Source organism: Crocodylus porosus, unplaced genomic scaffold (assembly GCF_001723895.1).
Source record: "Crocodylus porosus isolate Cpor-Errol unplaced genomic scaffold, CroPor_comp1, whole genome shotgun sequence".
In the NCBI taxonomy this organism is placed as follows: domain Eukaryota; kingdom Metazoa; phylum Chordata; order Crocodylia; family Crocodylidae; genus Crocodylus; species Crocodylus porosus.
The window spans coordinates 177,306,694-177,333,487 of NW_017728886.1; the positions used below are offsets into that span (position 1 = coordinate 177,306,694).

The 26,794-nt window shown below is 42.1% G+C and overlaps 1 protein-coding gene across 5 annotated transcripts in view; it reads left to right on the forward strand.

Annotated features, from left to right (window-relative positions):
• FAM210A (family with sequence similarity 210 member A) overlaps window positions 1-18,737 on the forward strand; it is a 35,099-nt gene extending 16,362 nt beyond the window's left edge. For 2 of the 5 annotated variants that reach the window (XM_019545472.1, XM_019545497.1), the window contains exons 2-4: window positions 10,460-10,930; window positions 14,558-14,669; window positions 17,386-18,737. In XM_019545472.1, coding sequence (XP_019401017.1) covers window positions 10,515-10,930; window positions 14,558-14,669; window positions 17,386-17,751 — 894 coding nt within the window. In that variant the 5' untranslated portion in view covers window positions 10,460-10,514 and the 3' untranslated portion in view covers window positions 17,752-18,737. Of the gene's footprint in view, window positions 1-1,455; window positions 1,463-7,870; window positions 7,971-8,130; window positions 8,163-10,459; window positions 10,931-14,557; window positions 14,670-17,385 lie in introns of those variants that run through there. The other 3 variants (XM_019545482.1, XM_019545489.1, XM_019545462.1) reach the window with 3 other exon arrangements.
• The last annotated feature ends 8,057 nt before the right edge of the window (window positions 18,738-26,794 follow it).

The following is a 26,794-nucleotide window of genomic DNA, read 5'->3' on the forward strand; positions in this document are numbered from 1 at the left end:
GATGCTTTGCCCCAAAGTTTGGTGTCCACTCCTGACTCCAATGTCCTCATCATTAATGAAGATGCTGAACAGAGCCTTGAGGGACCCCACTGGTCACAGGGCCCACTCAGGCACAGCCACTCAGCAGTGCACAGCTCCAGCCAGTTCCAGGAGCTGCACGTGGCAGCAAGGAGCAGAGCCAGGCCAGCCCACCTATATTGTGCAGGGCTCACATGCAGCTCTTGGGACTCACTCACCACTGGGGGGAAGCCACCTATATTGTGCAGTGGAGCCACCTGCCTTCTTCAGGAGCTGCACATGGCAGCAGGGAACAGGGAAAGCAGCTATTCCTGTTGCATGGGGCTTCCCCCCAGGGACATGCAAGTCCTAGGAGCTGCATGTGAGCCCTGCATAATACAGGTGGGCTGGCCTGGCTCACAGATTCGCAGACATTTAGGGCTGGAAGGGACCTCGTGAGATCCTCAGGTCCTGCCTCCGTGCTCTGGGCAGGAAAGATTGCTGGTGTCACATAAGCCTGGAAAGGTGTGTGTCCAGTCTCCTTTTGAAGATCTCCAGGCTAGGTGCCTGCACCACCCCTGCTGCGAGTCTATTCCAGAGTCTGGTCACATGAACCGTGAAGAAATTTTTCCTTGTATCAAGTCTGAAACCTTCTAGGAGTTTATGACTGTTGCTCCTGCTTTTCCCTTGGTGTGCTTTGATGAACAGTTGTTCACCTAACCCCAGATGCTCTTCCCTGATATTTGTAAGCTACCACCAAATCCCCCTGAAGTCTTCTCCATTCTGGTTGGAACAGTCCCATATCTGTCAGCCTTTCCTTGTGTGGCTTGTTCTTTAGGCATCTAATCATGAATGGTTCTTCTCTGGACTCTCTCAAGCTTCCCCACATCCTTCTTGAAGCGTAGCACCCAGAACTGGATGCAGTACTCCAGCTGTGGCCTCACCAATGCTGAGTAGAGCGGAAGAATAACTTCTTTAGTTTTGCTTGGGATGCATCCGTTGATGCATGCCAGCATACTGTTTGCTCTGCTAACTGTAGCATCACCCTGGTGGCTCATATTCATTTTATGGTCAATTATGGCCCCCAAGTCCCACGTTATGGTCAATTATGATTTCAGGTCCTTTTCAGACATGGTGCTAGCTAGCGTAGCACCACCAAGCCTGTAAGTTTGTTGCAGACTTTTCCTTCCCAGGTGGAGCACTTTACACTTCTCTGTGCTGAACAACATCTGGTTCTCATCTGCCCATCTAAGTAATCTGTTTATATCTACCTGGATAGTCAGTCTACCCTGATGTGTGACTGCACTTCCCCAGCACTTAGTGTCATCTGCGAACTTTGCCAGTGTGCTTTTCACCATCATGGATGTAGATGTTGAAAAGCACTGGTCCAAGTACCAAATCCTGAGGGACCCCACTGGCTACCTTCCTCCAGGTCGACACAGATCCATCTAATAGTAGTCTCTGGGTCTGACTCCAGAGCCCATTTCCCACCCATCTGACCATTGAATCGTTGAGCCCATAATCCCCTAGTTTTACCTTGAGAACCTCATGGGACACCAAGTCAAAGGCCTTCCTGAAGCCCAAGTAAATGACATTGACCTCATGTCCCTTATCCAGGTGGTGAGTAACCTGGTCATAGAAGATGAGGTTAGTCAGACATGACCTACTCGCAACAAAACCATGCTGGCTGCCATTCAGAATTTTGCCTTCTACTAGCTTATCACATTAGGACTCCTTGAGAAATTTTTCAAGAGTTTTTCCTGGGATTGAGGTCAGGCTGATCGGCCTGTAGTTCCCTGGGTCCTCTCTCTTCTCTTTTTGAAGATGGGTGGCAACATTTGTTCTCTCTGTCTTTTGGGACCTTTCCTGAGCACCATGAATTCTCAAAGAGATTCACCTTGCCACCACGTGCAGGTCGTGGACCTGGCTGGAGATGCACCACAAAGTGACTGTGCCTGTGTGAGTCAAGAACACCCTGAGAGCCTGCTGCTGCTGCCACCGGCAGCAGGAGCTGTGCACCATGGGGATGGGATGTGGGGGGGCCCTCACCCCACAAACCACCCACACTCCCCATACCCACACCCCCCAACATACCCTATACTCTCCCTCACCCAATGATACCTCCTCACAAACTTCACACATATGCCCAGACCCCCTCACGAACTCCACATGCCCACCTCACCATATACACACACCCACCCCCCAACCACCACCTACACAATATACAAGAGCAGAGCTGACCCAAGTAGGGTGCGGGCCCTGGGGCAAATCAGCCCGTGTGAGGCCCCTGCTCCGATCCCATGGGCCCCAGACCCGAAGAAGCTGCCACTGCCATTGGCAGCGGGGGGGAGGGGTAGCGAGTGGCTGGATGCAGAACCACCACTCCACCCAGCTCCGTGGGGTCCCCCAAAGTGCGGGCCACAGGACGGTCACCCTGATTCCCCCCCCCCCCAAGGGACAGTCCTGTACACGAGTGAGACTTTATATTTGAGCTGTTATGCAATTGCTTCTATATACTCTTGTCTAAATCAGGACAAAATTATTTTTTGAAATAAAATTAAAACATGTTATAGTAGATGTTTGACTTTTAGTATATGGTTGAGTTTTTTTCCAGTTCCAAGATAACACCACCCCACCCCCCAAGAAGTACTTGGAGATGGGGGGGACCTTCTGGTGGCAAAGGTCAGGGGTTAGGAGGTGGGACTTCTGGTTCCAAGATGGCAACCAGAGGACAAGGCACCTGTCAAGAGGTGGGCCTACTGTTGCTGCCCTCACCAGCTCACCAAGACTCATTAAGTGGCCCTCCAACCGAAATAATTGCCCATCCCTGTCCCAGGCCCAGCACACAGGGTTGGTTAAACTTGGCATGTAGCCCCAGAGCCAACACACGATGAGCCCCATCTGGTATACAGGGCTTATAGCAGGCTCAGCTCCCTAGCTGCCGTTACTCTTTTACCATAAAAGATGAGCTTTTTTTCTCTCCCTTCAAGCTGTTCTTCTAAAACCAGGTGTGTTCTATAGGCAGGGATGTACTGCATGCAAAAAGAAAAGAAAAATGGTAATTACTCTTTCCACTTTTATATTGACAAGAACTCAGTACCTGTTTTATGTTGGGGGTGGTATATTGTTATTTCTTTGTCAATAAGCAGCAGAAAGGGAGTCATTTAAATTATGAAAACAACTTGTTTATTTATGGATACCATACTTTACATTGCATTTAAAGTATTAAAAGTATTGCATTTAGTAGAAGTGTAGTATGTAATGAACACTTTCACGGTACATCATTGGGTACTTTCAAAGGAACATTCTGGGACCATATCATAGACTGCATGCAAACAGAAGTACTTGCATAAATCTTTTACAGATCATATTTATTTTTGTGTAAAATAAGTTTACGTAAGGTTATCAAATAAAATCATGTTTTATGTTAGAAATACCAAGGTTTTCATCCTGTTTTCATGGAAGGACGTCTTGGGAATGGTAAATGCTCATGGATTTACATTAAGAAGTCTCTTATATTGTAATTAATGGGTTAAGGCCACCACAGAATCCTGGTATATATTCTGTCATGGTATATCAAGTAAAATCACAAAAAATTAGGATTGGAAGGAAGGGACCTCAGGAGGTCATCTAGTCCAGTCTCTTGCTCAAAGCAGTAGTCCAAACTAAATCATTGCAGCCAGGGCTTTGTCAAGCTGGTCTTAAAAATCTCCAAGGATGAAGATTCCATCACCTCTCTAAGTAACCTGTTCCAGTGCTTTACCACCCTCCTAGTGGGAGGGTGTAGTGTGTGGGGGTTATGGTAGGGGGAGAACGGGGTGGGAGGGTATAGGTGTGTGTGGGAGCAGGAGTCCTCAGAGGCCCCAGAGTGTGCCAGTCCCTGGATCTGCATGTGTTGGCAGCAAGTGGGGCTAGCCTCACCCAGCCCCATAGTGTGCAGCTCCCTTGCTGTGCATGGTGCAGGGCCAGCCCAGCCTGGCCCCATAGCCACAAGTCCCTAGCCACACATGGTGGCAGTGTGCAGGGCCAGCCTGGTAGAGACCCATAACGAAAGGTTCCCCATACTGCCACAGAGCCTTTCCTCCCTGGCTCTGGCCTGGTGGGGCCCTTACCTGAATTCCCAGTCTCGCAGGCGGGAAGCAAAACCTCTAACAGACAGAGGCTTCTCACCTCTAGTGCTGCCCCAGCTCAGGGCTGGGGGCTGCGGCGGGCTCTTCCTGGTGGAGGGGGGGGGGCTGGCCTGTGCTGTACTCAGGGCAGGCAGCAGCAACACTGGGAGTGGGGCTACAGAAGGGCTGCAGCCACCGCAGATTTTGCCATAGCCCCCTTTCCGGTGCCACGACTGCTGAGCACCTTAAGCACAGCACAGCAGCCCAGCCCCCGCCATCAGGAAGAGCCTAGTGCAGCCCCAGCCCACAGCTGTAGTCCACCCTGCCCACCCCCATGCAGATCCAGGGGCACACTCCCCCCCTGGTCATAGCAGCGGAAGACATCCCCCCACACACACCCTTTGAACAAGCCGTGGCTCCGTCCTGCAATCCACCCTGCCTGGGCAGTGCCTGCCTTGGCCCTACTCCCTCCCTCACTGCTGGAGGCACTGATCTGCCCCCCCATGATTCTTCCCTCCCCCTTGCCCTTCCACCATAACAGACTTACCAGCTGCATACAGCTCTTCTCACTGCCCGCATGTTGCGCTGTGACTGCGCTCGTGCACAGGCATTTATCAGCCAAGTTGTTGGCCACATCAGGCCAGTTTCCAATATAGTCAGTTTTCTTAATATCAGTGCCAATCTGATATTGGACCAATGTATTGGTGCACCTCTAATGACAAAAATTTGCTGCTGGTACTTAAGGCTGTATCGTTTAAATTGGTAGTGTGCAATCTGTCAGAGTTTGGGAACCGCTGAACTAGTAGAAACATCTATATTTTAAACACTGCGAGTTGGCAACTTGTACAACGGAATTGTGCTGTACAACAAAAACGAGAGACGAAGACAGGAAACTTGCTAAGAAGCTGTCCAGCTAACTGGGGAGAGAAATGGATGTCATGCAGCTGCAGACGGGTTTGCCTTGGAGAATCTTAGTGAACCACAGTTTTGCATAGCAATACTGTAGGCCAAGTTTGTCACACTCAAATGAGCTGGTGAGCTGGATCTGGACCACAGGGCTTCTCGCAGGCTAGATAACCCACTTTTGGATCGAGCTGCCATGTCAGCACTTCCAGCATCCAGAGAGTTAACAGCTCCATACAGTGTTCCTCACCAACTGCCGCAGAGTTTAGTCATCAACAGCAACTGAAAAGGCTAAATTCAGTAGTGGCATTCATGCCTTGGGTGCTGACTGCCAGTCCAGTGGCTATGATTGCTGCATTTAACTCCTTTGTTGCTAGCAGGGGTTGAAGAACAGTGGTGTTAATGCCTTTGCTACTGACAGCCCCAGCCAGAAGCCCCAGAGGCCAGGTGGTTAACAGCCCTGCCTTAGGTTAACAGGTCCTGCCTGTTTTGAGAACGTCAGATATTGAGAGCTCTCTTCTGCTAATCCCAACTTCAAAGAATAGTTCCCATGCAACTCCACCCCTGTCAGAAGAGCCACTATATTCCCACCAACACATTTTTATGTTTCCTCTACAGAAATATATTGACTCTGTTTTGGAAAATTCTGTACTGTGATGTGTTATATATTAAATTAGTAAAAAAAAAAAAAAAAAATAGTTATCCTCATGCAAAATTTCATTAGGCACAGCTCTCCCTAGTAGCCTTTGTGTTTCAGAAAGAGTGTGCTGTGTCATATTCATTGACTTTATAACATTACAATTTTTTTCCCCTCCACCTTGCTGTCAAAGTGAAAGCACCATGTTATCTTGATCCTGGCTCTCAGTCTGTGGTGACATTTAATACTGGATATTTCTCTGACTGTTTAATGCTTCGAGAGGCATCTAGCTTGTTTTCTCACGTATGTAAAATAAAGCATCTATAATACAAGACAGTTCCCTGAAGCCTCCAGCTTTGTATTGAAACACCTTCGATCTCCCCTTTTGTTCCTCCAACTGCGTGCTCCGTAGACATTCTGCAGTTACTTAAATATATGCAGTTCTGTCCTTCATAAGCCAGAGAAGCAGACAGTAAGTTGATTCTCACAAAATAGCAGCTGGAGCCATATCGTTCATGCCTGTAGTGGTATGGGTAAGCAATATCCCATTTTCGTTCCCTCTGATGTGGATACATTTTAAAAAATCCTGTTGTCATCTGTGCTGCTCAATCCCAGGCTTAGTGAACCTACTGGTGGTCAGATAGGACTTTCCTCATCATGAGGAAACTCCAGAACCTGCAGGGGGAAAGGGCGGGGGCGGGAAAGAGACCTAATTAGCCCATGCGTCCCATTTTTGGCTCTTTTACATCCTCAGACTATAAACTATTCGGAGTCAGTTATAGCCACCTAGGTATTGCAAAGTTTTTTGACCCAGGGCAGCCACATACCCACAATAACAGTGTTTCACCTCCCGTGACCAACAGTTTTGAAAACCTGTTCACCAAAATGAAACTAGTTAGCCAGTGACTGGTAGCCACTGGAAGGGAGGAGCTCCCAGGTGACGAGGCATGAGGCCTCTGTTTGGTTGAGGGTGCTGGTATTTTGTCATTTCAGCTCTGTAGTGAGCTTAGCACAGATTTCTAAGGAGGTGGCTTTCCATATCCTGAAGCTGCAGCTATACTAGAATAGATATATTAGCGCTGTAGTACTGTCCTGTCCCATCAGTTAGTTTTCATTAGCAGTGCTCTTATTTATAACCAGTTCAGAAGAAGTTGATACAGTATAATCTCAGAAATCCAGAATTATTGAAAATGCAGCACTTTTTAAAACTACACTCCATCGGGGAGTAGCGGCGGGTGGCTCCGGAGCAACGGGGGCGGGGAAGCTTGCATGCAGTGGCTGCCGCTGCCATCCACCACCCCATGCTGCTGGTCCATGTGCAGCCGCTGCTTGGGCACCGCCCCCCACCTCTTCTTCCCTGCTGTTCCAGGACCAGCCGCCATTCCAGTTTCACAAATCTGGAATTTTCACATTTCTGGCAGGTACTCCGTCCTGAGCATGCCAGATTCATGAGGTTATACTGTATATACCTTCCAAGTTTTTCTCAAAGGTAGGGTAAAACTACAGTTGTATGGTGATGTTCTTCAGTCTCCTGCAAGGCTGCCAGCGTGCAGGTTTGCCAGTTTGCAATCCTGCTAGCATTATATATGAATAGTGGTCAGGAATGTGGTACTCAGCAGTGTTTCTTCTGTGGTACATGAAATTGTTTTGAAAGTGTTTTGGAGATGGCACTGACTACTGTAGCTATATATAAGTACCATCAAATGAATTGCGGGTGTTTTGACATAAAGGCCTAGAATTCCAACAGGTTCTGGTAGATATCTCACACTCTATCGCAGTGAGTTGTAATGCACTGAGCCTAGTGGAAGACCATTGTTAATTGGTATTTGGGATACCAGTCCAGAATGGTTATGCTAATACTGAGAAAGCTCAGTGCTGTGCAGGCAGTACTATGCACATGGGAAAGTTTAAAGTGTTGTAGACAGCAATGTAGACACACCCTTTCAGTGCAGTTATACCAAAATAACTATCTAAAAAATTAAGAATAAAAACATTGAAAGAACAGGTAGCAGAATGTATTCCTATGTACATGGTTTTTGGTGTAGTCATGCTGCTTGGAACATTGTTAACCTGTATTTAATTAATCCATTTTGTTTTGGAAAATACAGTGTCCACTTGGGGGATTTATAATGATAGATCTTGCCTGGTAATTCTTTCCTGTCTTAAAGTTGATTTTTCTTCAGTGTCTCATAACGTGCCTTCCTGTTTCTTTATTATTCAACAGTCTTCAGTGAACATGTGATCTGTATTTCTAAGTTATAAAACAAGCAAGAAAAAAATAGTTTCAAGCTCTTTCTATATTGCAATTCTGCAACTATCAGAGGGTATGTGGGGTTTCTTTTTTGTATTTTCCGGAAACTTGCGTTTTACTTGATGAGGTTTCTGTCTCTTTCTAATAGCAAATGAGAAAACGTTGAGTTTCTGTCTGAGCTAAAGCTGTATTAAGAAAAAAGACAAATTGAGGAAACGTGGGTGTATAATTGGATATGACTGACTTGCATGGATTTAGAATGCCTGTAGGTTTTAAAATTCTAAATGGTATTAAAGAGATTTGAATGGTATGACATAATGTAACAGCATGGACTTCACCAGCATTTCCACACATACTACACACAAGCACTAAGTCAGCTGGGCTATAACCTGTTACTGCTGTGTAAATGAAAGAAAACCTTTTAAATTAAGGTGCTATGCTAAAACTTGCCATTTTTATGAGTAGCCTGACTTTGTCATCTACATATGCCTGTTGAAATTGTCTACTCTCTGTCATGTGGAGGAAGACAGTTCTCTTGAACTTAGAGAAATATTCAGTAAGCATTTTAAAATTAAGTTTTATTTAAAAATAATGTCCATTAGGATAGGTCTGAGATGCAAGTTCTGATTGCCGTGATTGGTTTTTTGCTAATTCTTATTTAGAGTATTAACAATAGTATTAGCAAGCTTCAGGGAACAGATGCAAGAGCAGAGTTCTGTGGTTAGGGCTGGTACTGATAAGGCTTCATTGCTGTTTTCCAAAAAAGCCTAAGGATAATTCTTACTAGCATGCAAAGTAATATAACTCTGTAAATGCAGACTGTTAAAAATTATACAGAATCAAAGAATATACCATATTGAATCCAAGAGAAGGTTCTTTCCCCCCCAGTCAGCATGGGGGGAAAAAAGCCTCATCTTGGATTTAAGTACCAGCCTGGGACAGGTATTAGGGGCTGAAGCTGGAGCTGAGCTGTTGCCTGCCCCAAGTGGGGATGGCTTATTTGGCAGGCAGGGGGAACACTGGGGACAATATGGGGGGGAGCAGTGGGGAGAAACAGAGGACACCGGCATGTGTGGCTCAAGGGAAGCATGGAGGGGACTGTTTAGTCTGCCCCCTCCCCAGCTGTTACCTATCCCTCTTACCTTCAGCTGCAGTCCCTGCAGCCCCATCAAGGAGCAGGAGGCAGGCTGCATGGGAGTGCGATGGGTATGGGGGCAGGCATGAAAGGTCTAGGAGAAAGGGGTCTGATCCCTCATCCCTGCCACTGCTTTACCTGCTACTGCAGTGTGGGGGGGGGATGAATTTAAAACAACCTTCCACTGATCAGATTCTATACTGGAAAATTATAACACATTTTATAATTTTCCATGTATCGAGTCTATTAAATTTATTTTTTTTTAATTTAATTTCTAAGTTATCTTGAATTTGGCCAAATACAGTATTGACAGCAGAATATGGTTTAATTGCTTCATGTATTCAAACAGTCTTCAGGAGCTTCCCAGTAACCGGGGTGGGCAACCCATAATGCGTGCTACAAGTATTTGTTTGTGGCATGCAGCAGATCAAGGAGGGAGCAGGAAACATACCAACAGATAAGGCAAGGAGCAGAGAGCAGAGCAACAGATCAGGCAGGGAGCCGAAAGTACAGCAAAAGATTGGACGCAAGGGGCGCATCCAGACATGCACGGCCATGCAGTTATGTAGGGCCGCAAATGTGTTGCGGTGCCACATACTGCACAGTCCTGTGTTCTCTGTGCTGCAAGGGCTCACTGGCCAAGCATACGCTGTGCCGGGGAGCGGTCCTGCAGAGTTTTTTGACTCCTTGATATCCACGGGTCAAAAAAAAACGCACAAAAACCGGAGCAATGCATGCTTGACCAGCGCATGCTGAAAAGCAGAGCCGGGTCACCTGGATCCATGACAGTATCACTGTGGCGGAAGCCCCCAGGACCCCAGGTAAGGCTGCTGGGGGCAGCCCAGTGCTGGCCTCAGCTTTCCCTACTGCCCCCAGAGCAACTTGCACATCAAAGCGCACATGGCATGAGCATTCCCCGGAAACAAGTAGCTGTGATGCAAGGTGCACTGCTGCTACTTGTCCCCAGGAAACCAAATGTCCATGCACGTCTGGATGTGCACAAGGGGACCAGAGTGGCACTTAGGGAGGTTGTCAGGCTTACCTTGTGGCATGCTTGTCAAAAAGGATGGCCCCCAGGAACCTTGGCTCAATCCCACTAAATTTCTCTATGTTTAAACAGAGTAAAAGTGTCAAATATAAGAATGACTGTCATTTGCTATTTCCTGTTTAATGGTCACCTTGTAAAGCAGTAGAATTACCATATTTACTGTTAGGAAAAGGAACTTCAATGACAGATTTGTTTCAGAAATGTTAAACGTGCAAGGACTAAAGTGATTTAACCCTAGCAATTAAGTCACTAACTATTTTAGTATAATGAGATTTTTTTTTCTATTTCTGTATGCATGAGATAAATTAAAAATCTTTGGAAATGCAAGAGTTACAGACATTCTTAAGTAAAAATTCATTTTCTTGTGTACTTTCCCTAGGAATTGTAGCCAGCTATCACCCTTCATCAAAATTCCAAGGAATTTAATCCAGACCATGTTCCAGCCAGTGCACAGGACATGTTGGGTACTACATCGCACCAATATATACCAGTGCTTAAAAGGAAAACCAGTTTTGCCTTGGACTAGATGCCTTCGAAAACAGTGTCTACATGCATCTGCTGCACTCTTTATTTTAAACAAAAGTAAGCCATTGCGTATGTTCTCATCCCAACCAGAAGATGCTCGCCACAAAGAATTAAAGGAAGAAAGTCCTTTGAATCCATCCAGGGATGCACATAAGGGAGGTGCTGCAGAACCAAGTTCTTTAGAAGCTGACCCACTAGAAGACAAATCACTTGGTCTTGTTCAGAGGTTCAAGAAGATTTTAAAACAGTATGGAAAGGTTGTGATTCCAGTGCATGTCTTGACTTACAGCATATGGTTTGGATCCTTTTACTATGCAGCCATGCAGTAAGTTACTGTTTTGTAGAAGGTCAATAGTGCTTTAAACTGAGACATTCTCATGGGCATAAAAGCATTTCTATAACAGAGCTCTTTTTACAGGTCAGAAATTACCCCATGTACTGCAGCAGAGAAAGCAGTCTGTTTAATCAAAGCCTAGGATTGATAATGAAAAGGAATACACTTCATATCACTGTTTGTGTATATATACAACTTACTTACTGCAATCTGTGTGTACCAAATACATTCCTTCAAAGTGTAGATCAAGTAATTATCCCAGAATAAGACAAGCTATTAGGGAGTATGCACACAGTTGTATCTTTCAGCAGGTGCTAATATGGCAAAGATGGTTACTTGTTCTTCCCCTCAGCAATAGTAGGGATGTGTCAGTGATCTGCCCTGCTTTCCTCCTTTGAATGTAAACTGCTCCTCATTTTCAAAGGGCAACACTCCTGCTCTTGGTTCCCCCATATATGCTCTTTCTATCAGCCACATTTCTTAACTCTTTTCTGCTCTGCTTTTCCATTTGTACGGGTAGAAGAAACTAAAGACATTTCTTTACCATAGGGCAGCAGTAGGTAACCATTTTCAGTTGTGGGCCAGAATGATCCGCACTGGTTTGGAGACAGGCATGAGGATGGGATGTAGGACTCTGCTGCTGCCACTGTTTGTTTCCCCGGTGGCATAGGGAGAGCACCCAGACCCGGGATACATCCTCATGGTGGCACGTGGAAAACACCTGCAGAAGGCACCCTCACCTCTGAAATGCCCCATGTCTGCAGGCCAGATCCAGCCCAAAGCCATGGGTTGCTGATCCCTTCTGTAGGCAAATCTTCATTGAAGTCTTAAGTATTTGTGTCTTTGGGAGGGGGTAAGCTATAAAACTTGTAGGTAAAAATAAAAGTACTAAACTCCTTTTCAGTTTGTCTTAGCTATTGTATATACCACAGGGGATATCACCCCTAAAATCAAGGGAATATAAGATGTGGTAGGAAAAAAAGAAGGTTGTTGTACGTGTTTTTTCTTGCCATCATTATCTGCTTCCTTCCCCCATTTATCTGACTTCTTTTAATTTGTTTAAATTGCAACACTATTGCATCATATCATTAGAAAGTATAGGGATTGCATGCTTCCCCAGAACCTCTCTCTCCCCCTTTCCACTTTTCCTTTGGTATAGGGATTTACTGTGAGACTTTCAAACAAGAATTTGCAGAGGAGTTGCACTGTCTAGCTGCACTGTCCTGCAGAATTGCAAGGCTGGCCATTTTTCTTTGTACATTTTAAAATGACTGGTTTTTTTTCTGTCCTTTGTGCTTGAAGGTTTTCTTTGGGAAGGATGCAGGCCCCTGTATAATTTTTATACCTCTTCTTGCCTCATCCAGAAAGTACCTGGGACCAACATACATCTCTAGTTTTACTAGTTTCAGCATATTAGGAGAAATGTGGAAAGGCAGTGTCATTTTCTCTCATGGCTTCCAGGAAATTGTTTTTATCCCCTTTATACCTCTACCATACAAACTGGTGGATGGAGTACAGTGGGGTTTGTTTCTGTTGGTATGTTGTGGTGGTTTACAAAACCAGCTTTTATTTAAAATAAAAAAAACCCAAACTTTTAATAAAAAACCTCTTTATTTTTATTTTTTTACTTTTTCCTTCATGGAAGCACTGGTTGGTAGCAGATGCTCATACTTCATTGTTCTCTGCTGATGCACTTGAGTTCTAATCTCCTCCGCCTGGGGGGCATCTTTTGTTTTGGCTTATTTAAACATTGAGACTTACTTGAATTTTACCTGTGGGCCAGTCTGGTCATCCTGCTCTCTTTTTTTTGTCTTGAGTGAGCATTGGTGTATCTAGTGATAAAACTAATTTATAACCCTCCATTCTATTCAGTCTTTTCTATTTACATTAGATTTAATGTAACATTGCAAAATCCCACAGTCCTTATTTTGTTTTGGAGAATGCTTACTGTAATAAACGGCGATTGTTCATATCTACTATAGACTCTTATTTTAGATTAAAGAGGTAGCCTTTATTATTAAGCTGAACTTTTTGGTGAATCCAGGTAAAAGTTTATCTCTAGACTGTGTGTTTCATATTTAATAATAGAAGACGCAAAACAATACAAGTTTGCGGCTGGGCCTTTTGACATCAGAATGTATCACAACACAAGTGTTTGTTTTAGTTACTCTAACCAGCTGGCATAATTGCCCTTTCTAAGAGCTATAGATCCAAATGTCATTCTAAATATAACCCATCCCAGAGTAATAAAGGTCTTGAGCTATTCAAATATTTTGCTTTGGATGAAGTTAAGTTGATGCCCATGTCTGGGCACTTTAAGCTGCGTACAGTTTAACTAGTTTATTTCAGACATTCTGGTTAGCCATTAAAACCTGTTCGATGTCTGTATGCAACTGAAAATGTTTTAATTAGAAACAAGCTGGAACAGAGCATCAATTTGTAATCCTAGAAGGACAGCACCCTCTTGAGGTGAAAAGCAGCTTGAATCATGAATAATCATCCCACAGGGCTAAAGTATTCATGTCTGAAGCTATTTAATAAATGACCTAAAATTGAAAAAGGATAGTGTCAACCTAATTAGGTTCCTTGGGATTCTAAAGAATTCTTTGTGAGGAATGTCCCCTGGATTTTAATACGAAGTAGATTACATTGTAGCATAATACTTAATGCTCTCTTTTCTCTAGCAGCAATTCACTAAGTTTTTAACTAGTACCATATTTATTCATGCTGATGTCATTACAAATAAAGATTGAAATGTTTAAAGTAGCTGAGGAAGATGGAAGACCAAAAGAGTATCACTTTCTTACAGGACATGACTACAGGCTAAAGCAGTAGCTTTAGGCTCCCTCTTACTGGTAGATATTTTGAAAAAAAATTCTGAATATTGACATATCCAAGCCTTTTGTAACTGAATGCATTTTCCAGCTACAGTATACCAGATATGCAGTATTTTTGTGTCCTAAATAACAAGTGGTCAAATGGAAGAAAGTGGTGATATGAACTCTCTTCACCCACTTCTTCCAACCTCAACTGGCAAGGTGCATTGGCTGACATAAGATCCTCTAGTCTCCTGAACAGAATGTGTACTTTTTATCTTCCCCACCCCCAGAAGAAGTCATACACTTAAGGCTGGTATTTAAGGGGGAAGTGTGAGATACTGGATCCACACTTTGTGGGATTAACATGAAACAGACATAGGGTTTAATTTTTCTTCTGTCCCTCAAGGCAGAACTGATCCTTAGCACACTCATAAATGGAGCTTTCAGTCTGTATCTGTGCACCTTTGTCTTTGTACAGATATATCTACCTAACTCAGGCTAATTGAGGACATCAGCAAGTTGACAAAGCAGTAGTTCAACCTAACGGATAATTTATAACTTCCATCTCTGTTAATAATGCAAAGACATTACTGTTTTGTGTACAAAAACAAAGACACTAGAAAACTTACGTTGCTTATATTAAGAAATAGTTTGTTAAATGAAAGTAAATTAATCTTAAAATGTAACTACACTATTAAATGTTACGATGAGGAACAGTGATTTGCAGTTCAGTTTACAAGTGCTAATGAGCTTTTGGAGCTTCATTATATTTGCTTGTAATTTTTTTTTTTTTTGATAGAGGTATGAATGTTGTTCCTATCCTAGAAGCTCTTGGCCTGCCAGAAAACATCATAAGCTTTCTGAAAAATTCTGAGACTGGAAATGTACTAACAGCTTATACCTTGTGTAAGGTAAGTATCAGAATTAACAAAAGGGTTCTGAAATTGCCTGGTAAGCTAAACAACACTTTCAATTTTCTTTAAATTAAAAAGTAGTAAAAATTCTGTCTCTTACTAGTTAGATATGTTTAAATATTGAACTCCCTATGCCTGAAGAAGGGTGACTGTGCCTGAAAGCTTGCAAAGAACTTTTTTCCAACTACTCAGTTGGTCTAATAAAATATATCACATCTACCCAAAGAATCTGGCCTGCAATATTCACATAGTACATACACATTTATAAGGGCTTCGTAGTGCTTTTTAAGTATCTCAGTCCGTTCCTAAATGGTTCACTTTACTGTTGAGTTAGCTGCCTGTTTTCACTTGTGTGAACCCCCTGAGTAACCCACAGGGTTCAAGTGATTATTTGAAATGCTCTTGAGATTGGGAGTTAGAGATGTAGTTTTCTTCTGTAGGAACCTTTTAATTCCTTGTCTCATCATGAGTTGCATTACTTCTTCCACTAGTGTCAAGGGAGTTCATTTTCCAGTTGGCCAAACTGTAAGGATCAGATTTAATTTTTTTTCTAGGTTTAGAAGTACATAAGCTGTATGGTGCTTTGAACACACAACACATTATACAAAATATTACTATGTTCATTTCAACAGGTTTCATCTTTTTGTTTCCCACATTTGATTGTTTAATGCAAATATTAAATGAGCCCTTGGAGCAGGGAACTGGACCCAGGTCTCCATTCCCCAGCTGAGTGCCCTAATCATTGGGTGACAGTCATGCTTCCTTTCTGTGGTCTGGTGAATCTGAATTTTTTTTTTTGTCGAGCAGTGTACAACCTCATGATTATAAGGGCAATCTCTTGGGAAGTGAATCCTCCTGAGGCAGACATGGAAATCTAGTCTCCCATATCCTAGGTAGATGATTAGGAAGAGCAGCAACAGCATCTTCCTGCATTTGTAAATTAAAGTAGCTGTGGCCCATGGTTTTTTGTGGCACTTGCACTTCTAGATGGGTGTCAAATGTGATCTAAGCATTTGCTGGTTCCGGCATTTGCTGGTTCGGGCCTCAGGGATTCAGATGAAGGAATGCTTCTTGTGTGGATTCTGAATGAATTTAGGTGGTGAGATTGAAGACTGAACAGCTCAGCAACTAAGAAAGGAGTTTTTAGACATGTGCAGCACCAGAACTTTGGGTACCTAGAAAAATTTACTTGCAAAAATGTAGGTGTCTAAGGGGACAGCTTTTGAGAATCTGTTTTAGGACCATAAATTCCACTATGCCCTACTTTTAGGTGTCACTGTCTTTTACTGGATCTGGGCCCTATCTACTCCAGTTCTGTCAGGACTTGGACAGTTGCAGATGTGCTCAGAGGTGGATATTTAGACACTAAGAAACTTTCCTTATGGAAATGTAGAGGCCTCTACATTATAGAAAGTTGGGAGTGGATTAAAAGGATCTGTATTTTAGACTTAAATGTCTGCATAAGTAACACTTGGAGATATGGCCCTTCTTTTGTTACTGGGAACAGGTAACTGTCCTGTATGTGACCCATTATGACTGCTTTGTTTCTGTGGGCTTGTCTGTTTAATTCCAAAGCATTGACTGATCTATTGGATAGATGCCTGCCCTTTAAAACTTCTGTTAAGTACTATTTTCCCATAAGGAGCTATTAAGCAAAATGAGAAACTATTCTAAGGTAAGACAGATGCAGGGAGCATTTATAAATAGCTAGGAACAGCCAAACCATCAGCCCTCAATTAAATAGAAATTAGTGCGTGTCCTCCCACTTTTATTTCATGATGATATATCATTATATGGAGAACGGAGCTGGGAACAAAGATTTAAGTGGGAGAAGAAGAAAAGGATTACAAAGGATGAGAGATGAGACAGGACAGGTTTAGTCTACATTACAGAGCTGTGTGGAAGAACTTCTTAAAGCTTCTCTGCAGCAGAATCTTCCACTCTGCCAGCAGAGTTATTCCTGCTCTACCAAGAAGATACTTCGAGGCCTCCAGCTTCAGTCCACTTAACAGCTGGCCCCTTCCCAGAGTGCACTCCATGCCCTGGGAACACAGCTGCTGAGCAGAGCTGCCAGAAGTGCCTGGGTGAGCATCTCAGCCATAGCTACCATGGCAGCTGCTGATGGAAGCAGCTGAGAAGTACAGCCAGCATCTAAAGCTTGTGCAGGGCTCATTTAAGACTTGTGTTCTTGAGAGGGAGAAAAAGTGGTTTAACCAGAGAGTAACTAGTAGGTGGTAGAATCCTTGTTAGGTGATGTGTAATAGTGACTACGGGTACATTCGCTTGGGCTGCGTTTCTTAGAAGTTTGTATTGTCTTTGAAAAATTCTTCAGCACAGCTCCCCCAAAACATCCATTCACTTCAGGAGCAAAATAATGTGTTCTAGTTGTATGATGATTTAAGGACTAGATAGAAAAACAGAGTAGAACTCTAACTGATTTCAGCTCTTAACCTTTAACCACCGAGTAATTGTACAAACAGTTGTTGCTGCTCCTCCCCACCATGTTTATAAGAGCAGACATGTTTTGTGTCTGCACATACCTAAAGAATACTTGTTAAAACTTACCCTTCAGGGAACCTTCCTGGATAAGATGCATGTATTTAAGTTGAATTAATCAAAATAATCTTTTTGCAAACTTGAGAATGTCCTGGGCGATACCCTCTCACAATTATGTGTAATATGGATACAATTTTTTTTGGTATCTTCCTTTAAGATTGCATCTCCTGCCAGATACATCGTGACTTTGGGAGGAACGTCCATTACTATCAAGTATCTTCGCAAGTACGGCTACCTGTCCAGACCACCTCCAGTAAAGGGATACCTGCACGACAGGATGGAAGAAACAAAAGAGCTTCTCTCAGGAAAGATGGAGGAAACCAAGGATAAAATAACAGAAAAAATGGAGGAAACTAGGGATAAAATAACAGAGAAAATGGAGGAAACCAAGGGTAAAATAACGGAGAAAATGGAGGAAACCAAGGATAAAATAACGGAGAAAATGGAGGAAACCAAGGATAAAATAACGGAGAAAATACAAGAAACCAAAGAAAAAGTTTCATTTAAAAAAAGAAACGAATAGGCAGATGCTCTAACTTGTTTGTCTAAAACTTGCACACTTTAGCCCTATGGAGAGTCTGCATGTAAAGAGGCATGTATCCTGATCTTTGGATGCTTAGAGAATATCATGTTTTAAGGGTTAAATACTTTTGTAAACTGTTCAAGGCTAGAATTAACTTTAAAAAGTCCAAGAAAATGAAAATGAAACCAGTTTTAGAAATTTTGTGTAGTGTAGTAGTCACTGCTTCTAAATCAAGATACTTCTCCAAGATCCACAATATTATTTTGCTCTTATCTTAGGTAGGGACCATAATTTTGTCACTGAGTCCTCTAGTCTACAAGAGGAAAGATTTATCTTCCAAAGAAATCTTATAGCTTGGTTTTCAGCTATAGATATGCATAGAAGTCTCTGTAACCCCTGTTGTCTCTTAACTTTGAGGCAGACTATTATCAATTATGCTGCAAATGAATGAGCTATTCATCCAGAGGTGTAAACTGCTATCGCAGCTTTGGTTTCAGTGAAGCTCTGACAAGTTACAAGTTAAGGATCTGGGCCCTTGTTTTAAAAAATTGTCTTCAGATTTTCAGAAGTCTTTCCTCTGAAAAGCAATAGTAAGATGCGTTCATCACAACTGCCACATGTTTAGTTATATTCTGTTTTTTATATGAAATTGAATTAAAATTGAGAATGGCATAGAATAACTGAATAAAATGGACTAATTATACCTGTATACTAGCTAAATCAAACCATCTTTTCTTTTATAATTATGCAATCACTTTAGAGATGTGTTCAGCTTCACAGTTGCTTCACGACAGTAAAATTAAGTGGAAGAGGGATAAGTCCTCACCTACTGTCGACAAGATGTTTTTTAAGAAACATTTTGCTGGATTTTGAGGCAGACCCATGTGTTGTTCACCTTGCACAAGAATACCACTGATTTACCACAATATGACGGTTTGCATGTGTAAAATGAGTAGGATTCTAATGACAGTAAACCCTGGATCTGCCATGCTGTCCCCTTGGTTTTTGATTAACCTGAAAGGTTGGGTTTTAATTCACACTTCAGTAGTTGATCTAAATACTGTTCCATCATAGAAAGACTAAGGCTGAAGCCATATGCCATCTCACTACAAAGATGCATTCATTTAGTGTTAGCCCACAAGCAAGAAAGGAAATGACTTTTTGGTTTCAGTGAAGCTCTGACAAGTTACAAGTTAAGGATCTGGGCCCTTGTTTTAAAAAATTGTCTTCAGATGTTGCATAAATTGGCATCTATGTCATTTCTATTACAAATATAATTTCTCAGCCAGATGTCTGTTGCCTCTGCATATTTCACAAAAGATTTTCATTAAAGAAAGGCAAAGGAATTAGCAGGATATACTGACTGTGGGGTCAGAGTAAGAGTTTCTGATTCTGACTCCATTATCAGTTCTGCCTGATTTGTTCTCTGGTGTTGATAGTGTCACTTAAAGCTTGATTTATTGACATCAGTTATTGAGCTTCCACTAGCTTAATGACTCGAGATCAGCCCTTCAACTGCCCTGCCTCAGTTTTACCATATGTTAAATAGTGACTAATAGATATAATGCTTCTTATCCCACAAGGGGTGTTGTGAGGCATGATCGGGGTAGGGAAGTGGGGGGATTGCCCTGTTGATATCAAATGCCATGGCCCCAGTAAGTGGCATTAAATGTTTGGGTCTTTTTGACAATCTTGCTGAATGGGTGCTAGAACTGTAGGGTGTTTTTGAAATAACTAATTTTGATCTTTCACTTGCATATGTAAAAACCAAGTTCAAACTCAGTTTAGCAACAGTCATATACTAGCAGTTCCTAATAGAACAGTATGTGTCCTTACTGTTTTTTGGTTTTTAACCCTCATGTATTTGTTTCACTCTTGACTAGAGCTTTGTGTTAAGGTAAGTCATCACAGCACGATTGACCTAGGCTGTCATTTGGCTACTGCCCTTAATTTGGCTTCACTTCACTTCTCTTCACACAAACACAAACCTCTTGCCAAAATGTAGTGCTGCTTTCACCTTCACTTAGGTTAACCTTTCTTGGGATGTCAGGTAAAGGCTCAGAGACTTCCAGTAAGTCTATCTGTCTGTCCACTGTGAAGTGACAATGTATGCTAAACCACTAGACTGCTCCTGTTCCTCCGCTGCCTTCCCACAATTCTCTGTGTATACCCAGAAGGAAAGACGTGTTCTCTCACAGTCACTAGGGGGGAATTATAGGGTTTCATCTTACTGTGGCACAAAACTTCTCCCTCTGCCCAAGACCATGTACTTACCACACCTAGCAGTGGCACCTTTATACACTACTCCCAACCCGGAAGTCATGGAGCTGTATCTGGGTAGCACCAAGCTGTTTGAAACTTCACTTAAGTACTGCATTATTGTTCAGTATTTTCTAGAATGGCATGTAGCTATGACTACACTGGTTCATATGCGCTACTTCCTGAACAGGAACAATGTGGAGGGCATGACTGCCAGGCACAGTATGTTTGTAGTCTAGACATGGCAGAACTTGCATCTACCTTTACAGACAGGCTGTTAACATGCAGGATAGGGTAATCGAGTTGGAATTGCCTGAGTTACTTGCATTAAAGATAATCAGACTCATGACCTGGAAAGCAGTGGGAGTTAAGGAGCATAGCATTTCTGAAAAATCAGACTTTTTTTTTTTTTTTTTAATTATTCTTCACACTAGACAACCATGTTTGAAATAGTGGCCTAACATTTTAAAAATGCTGCTCTGGGGAAATGAAAGGCGGTAAGAACAGTAACATCAGTAAAACATAGGGTGGTCCCTAAAGGAAAACATTTTTAGTTGCCAATTACATAAAATTATGTTATTGTATGGGGTTGACTATAATTGGTAGAAGGTTAAGTAAAGTACAAGTAACCTCAACTGTGTTATACATTTTCTTTGACTTAGGACAAAGATAAAGCCATGTCTCCTGTTTTGTTTTACTTTCAGTGCTGCTGCAGTAGCTGTTGTTTTTAGCCATTGCTTAGTTTATATGTATCCAATATTCTTTTGCCTGACATGATCTTATGTCTCTGCTGTTATTGAAATCTGAAAGTGAAATTATAGATATCATTGGGCTAAAGAATTCATATAACTTCTTTTAAAAATTTCTCAAGCTTGTTTTCTCTTGTATTTGGAGAATTAAATCAGACTTTATCTGCTTTTTTTTATACAACCAGCACCCCTTTTTTATTATTGGTAACGCCCTTCTCCCAAACATATGTTACAGAAATGAAAATGCCGTTTCAGTGTTAGATGGTTGTTAAGTTAAGTTTAAAAAATTTAAATGACTTACTCCTTTGTTGAAGAGTTAATGTTTATCTTGTCCTCCATTTTCTCTAGCACAGTCTAACTATTGCAGTCAACGATTTTTGTTTAATCAAAGTTATTGGGTTCATAAACACCCAAAGGAACTTTCTTTGTATGAAATGTTCACAACTAAGCCCTGTACATATCAGCTGACTGCCCCTTAAAGCTGTGTTTAGCTACATTTTGTTGCATGAGAACATGGTTGTGAAAGCCAATATATTGCTTCTAATGACTTGACAGTCCTGTTTCACAATCAGTCAAACCATGATCTTGCCATAATTGATCACAGCCATGCTACCCACCACTCCTTGTCTAAAATAACAGTGAAGCTGAGGTCAGTTTCTTGCAACTAGTTCAGCTCATCACAGTTTTCCCCAAATCATCAGATTCTGTGGTTAAAGCAAGGCCTTTGTACCTTCCAGGTTTTAATGCAGAGGGTAATCATTAAAACTAGAGTTCAGAATAAGGACTGGTCCTCACAGGCAACATTCAAGTGTGTTAATTTTTTCTTTTTTTTTTTTGAGAATCCCTCCTTTCTGCTTATAGAAAAATAAATATTATCAAGACAACGTTGGTTGAGGGGAGAAAAACCTCACCTGTAACACACTTATGTCTAAAAACAAATAGTACCATATTTACTCAAATAGAAGACAACCCTCATTATAAGATGACCCCCCCCAAGTAATTAGATTCTTCTGTATACATTTTCTGGGTATAGAGTCTAATTATTGGTGGCTTGCCCAACAGGGGCCATGTGTTTTACAGTCTTGCTCAGTGTCGGCTGTAGTTAACTTTATAGTTGGCTTACATTGCTGAGCCACACGCTGCTTTTGGCCGCAGTTTAATGTTAGGCAATACTTAGCAAGATTTCTTTGTATGTGATCGATTATAAGCCAAGGGCTGGTTTTTTTCCCCATGCTGGGGGGGAGGGGGAGGGGGAGGGAGGCAGAGGGGAACCTTGTCTTGTATTTGAGTAAATACAGTATCTTTAGAGATGTATTTTGCTTTTGATGCTGTATTTGGATTGTAAACAATGTTGAGTAGCTCAGCACTACAGTTAGTGTTGCATCAGTGAAAGATTGTGTAGAATGCTACAGCCATTTTACAAAAGGCCATTGTTGGTTCTTGTACAAAATCTTGACTTTCACTCAAACCAGCAGGTGTGTCTGGCTTCTTTGAATATGCTATTTTATTTCTCTTGCTTTAGTCCTTTAAAGTTTCATTGTCCAGATTATTTCTCATTGACATGCTTAAAAGACCGTAGAATCCCAATAACGTGTCTTCAGTTTGGTAGACATCACCCAAGTGTTCTTTCTTTCAGTGACTTTTCTGTCCAGTTTGCTCACTGTTCTAGTTAAAACAAGTTTTCTTATCGTGTCTCCTTTGGCGTTCAGCTTAGAAAATCAAACTGCATTCTTCCTTTTACATCATTTACCATCAGCAACAATAATAATTAGAGAATCATAATTATCCCCTGGCAATTATCTGGCTGTTTTGATGTGGCTGATCTTCTAAGTAGAAAGAATGCATCTTGATTTTGTAAGCTGCAGGGCAACATGTAAGATTAAGTTTGTTTTATCTTCCCGTGAATTGATTGGACAATCATAGAGGGAAAATAGAGAGAGGCAACACAGTCAGTCTACAAGCAGGAATGAAATCTGAAATGGATCAGTATAAAAGCTCTTTCCATAGTTTGTTTTAGCCATAATCTGTTTTGGTCATGAAAAGCTCTATCTAGAAGGTCCTGCAAGCAACTTAAGGACATTAGTCAAAAAGTGAGATCCAAAACCTGTTTGGTGGTTGCTGCTGCTGAATCCCAGAGGTCTGAACTCCATTGATACTTCACCTTTGGACAATAGGAAGCCTTAATCACCTACTATTCAACTTTCATATACCATTCAGACAGCGATCCTAGTCATTTTATGGCTGATAAGAGTCCTTTGAAAGTCCTAAGTCAGGAGTTTTAAGAGCAGGACTAACACACTTGGACAGAGTCCATATGAAATGCAAGGGTGAGTACAGCTTTCTTTTGAGAGCTGGCAGCTGTTATGAGTGTCCACTGCTTAGGTAGCAACTTTACATGTTTGGGCACTGGCTCAGAACATGAGAGAATCAAGTTAAATCTTTCTCAGCCTGTGAGATATCAAACTCCATTATAAGTGCTTTGACCACTGCCCTATATAGGCAAGCCCAGTACTTCCTACCCCTCTTGATTCAGGACCTGCATCCAACAGGTGTGCATTTTTCTTAAAACATTAGCAAGAGTAAATACTATTGCCTTGCTGTTACTGTTTTAATTCTTAAGGAGACATCTTCAAGCAGCATTGTAAGGAGAAAAATTAAGTCCCAGTTAGGCAGGAGTAGGATGGTTTGCTGTTTGAGGTGCACTAGTTTAGTGAATATGTGCAAATTAAGATAAGCCAAAACTGTACCCAAATAAATACAATTCTGGTAGGAAGTACCTTATTCAGCCGGCTTCTCTTTTAGCTCCCCTTCTTGGCAGCGAAGTGATCCAGCTATAACAGAAGTGATGGGTGCTCTGAGTAATGCCTAGCCCTTGGCTAGAAGTAAAAGACAGCTTGAAACCCCCTTTGGGTACAGTATGGGCACAAAATCTGAGTTTCCACGATCCTAGGTAAAAAGTGTCCTAACCACTAGGCTACCAGTGTCAAAAAGTGGGAAAGCTTCTATTTCCTTCTCTCATTGGAGGGGTGAAGATGGGGGAGGAGCTAAAAACACAAAAATATCAATGCAAGCAGCCTGACATTGTTTATGCAGAAATACCGCTTACCTAACAGTGAAATTGGATTTGTGCTGTTGTAGTTGGCTACAGTTGCCTAAGATGCTGCATTTATGCAGTTTGCATGAATGTACAGCCTATGTGCCTGCTGCCCATGCAGTCTGTACATAAATAAGTAAAATTGATGGTGCGTACACAGTAAATGATGGATGCACTGTTCACTCGCACGCAAAGTTCTACCACCAATGGGCACCTTGTGTCTTCTGCATGACTGTCAGATGGTGGATTTTAATATTCCTAATAACAGCTCCCTGCCAGCGCATAATTTTGCATTAGAACTAAGGTGTTTCTGTCCCTTAACATATGGCTATAGATAGCATGCATATTTTCTTATTTGTACACAGAGTGCAGACTCAATAGAATAGAACTTGGAACATGATTTTTTTTTTGGCTCTTTCAGTGGCCTATGTAGTCATCACTCATCTATATGGTTCTTAATATGTACCAGCGCATCATTCTCCGAAACTTCAACTGTTGCACGTCGTCTAATTTGCATCATTGACTATTAAAAACAAATATATTTAAGGAGTAGTGTAACTACCCCAGCCTTCGCTTGTAGAATACATGGACCAAAGTAACCAGATGCACTCTGTGATGAGTACACAAGGCCTTAGGGTTATCCTGTCACAACTTTCTTTGTGGAGGAGGGAGGGAAGCACAGAAAGTCACACCCATCCATGTTCCTTGAGGGCTGTAGGGGAGCAGCCCTTACAATGCAGCCCATTGTCACAGGGTAGGCATCCCCTACCCCATGAACACACTTTGCTGCTGATCCAGCCCATGTTCTCAAACATCCAACTAGTCACTTTTTAAAGGGTGTCAAGACTTACATGACTGATGCTTTGACCACCAAGTAAAGCAAATGGGACGCACCTGAATCAGGTAGTTTGGAAACACAGTGATATAATCACACATGGACACGTGAATGGATCCCTATATGTGAAACAAGCTTGGGTGACATCCTTATCACTCTGAAAAGAAAACTAGGTTTCTTTTTCCCCCCAAGATCTTCCTGCTGTATATGGTTAAATGTAGGTCAAGCTGTCTGAGTCCATGTCTAGCATGCTCAGAACTAGATTAAACCAAAATATTCCACCCCCTACACTGTCAGTCACAGTGGTGTCTGTTGACATTAAATTAGTATGAAGTGATCTGGAGCTGGCATCCCAGAAAGCTTCTGCACCTTCAGGATGGAAACTTGGCCTGCATTGAGAAAAATACGATTTTTTTTCTCACTCAGGAAATGACTCCCCACTGGCTGCTTTGCTTAATCCCATTGGAATCCACCGCACAAGAGAGAAAACAGTGCAGTACAGGGCAGCAGCAGAACCAGTGGTCATTTCTGTTAAAAGGAAGCAAGGAGAGATTATGTCCATCAAGTGCCAAGCGTGAGAACCTGTACCATTCACACCCCACATTTCTCTTCCACCATCCTCCCTTTTTAAAGGAGGCATGAAGCTGCCCCATTTTATGCATAGCAAGTGCCTCCCTTTGGCTATGGTCTTGTTGATCTTCAGCCAGGCGACATTGCAGAGTGGCAGCAGAGCTATGGCCCCGAGGAGAGATGCAGCACACAATGGCAGAAGGGGTTTTCTGGATGACAACCCTGGATGACCAAAGCTAAACCAGCAGAAACCCTCTTCTCTTGACACAGTTGCATACAAAGCAGAGGTTTTGGTGACTAAGGGACTGTGATCTCACATCCCTAAGTGATACACCTATTCCATCAGAAACCTTGTAAACGGGGGGAAAAAAAACAAAAAACAACCTAGGCATCCATGGGTACAGTTCATGTAGCCTGTGTACTTAAAATGGACACACTGTCATTTGGCTACCAGGCTAGAAAATAAATAGTGTTTAAGGGTTAATTTAATCTAATAAAATGACATCATGCACAAGTTGATACTAACAAGGGCTCACGGTCTTTAAAACAGCACAAGATGAACACAACAAAACAGGGACATCTGAAAAAGTACAAATAAGCTTAGTATTACAAAAGGATTCTCCAGTAAGGGTTTTAAAATGTGCATTTTAATTAGAACTCATTTAAGGCACAACAGATCAAAACAGTGATAATGAGAGCAACCTAATTAATTTTTGTCTAAGTAAGGAAGGCTCATTATAAACTGAACTTTGGAAGAAAAGGATTTGGAATGTAAAAAATGTGGTGTTTATAATGAGGATCAATACAATTGGGAGCCTTAAGGCAAGACCTGGAGGTTTTACAAGACTACAGCAGATACTGTATTAATCTTTCAACAGGCAAAAGCCCCTGCTGAGCTGAGATATCCCATATATAGTTGGTTCTGGGTAGCAATCACTGGCAAAGATATTAAAACACAATCAAACAGAATGGCATATTATCAAACAAATATAATCACAATTAAAACCAGATTCAGAGAAAGATGAAAGCAGCCTCCAAAAATGCAGTTTCCTGGGAGAACTGGCTTCAGTTGGCACAGGAGGAGCTAAAGCTTCCAGATTTGGAGCACTTTGAAAAAATGAGGCATCCTTGAATTGAAGCTGTCAGAATGGAATCAAAATGCTGGTGGGCAAAGCCCTGAGGGAACAAGAACTGGTGCTAATTGGCTTTTTGCTTTAGAATAAGCATAGTCTCAAGATTTACATAATCAAGCTATTTGAAAAGCATGACAACACAAGGTGGCAAACGTGTCAACCCACTCGCTGCTTTGATTCAGAACAGTATTCAAAACCCAAAATCGAGTGGGACCTCAGAGACCAACTTGTTTTCCCCAGGAACGGAGAAAGAGAAATCCAAATTGAAGCTAGCACTCTCTGAGGAGCCTTTGAAGCACCGCAATTCAGCAGTGGAGAGATCAGACTCCAGCAAGTTCAAATCAAAATGTAAAATGCAAATTTGTTACATCCCCAATAATGATGTGAAATTAAAGATTGCCAT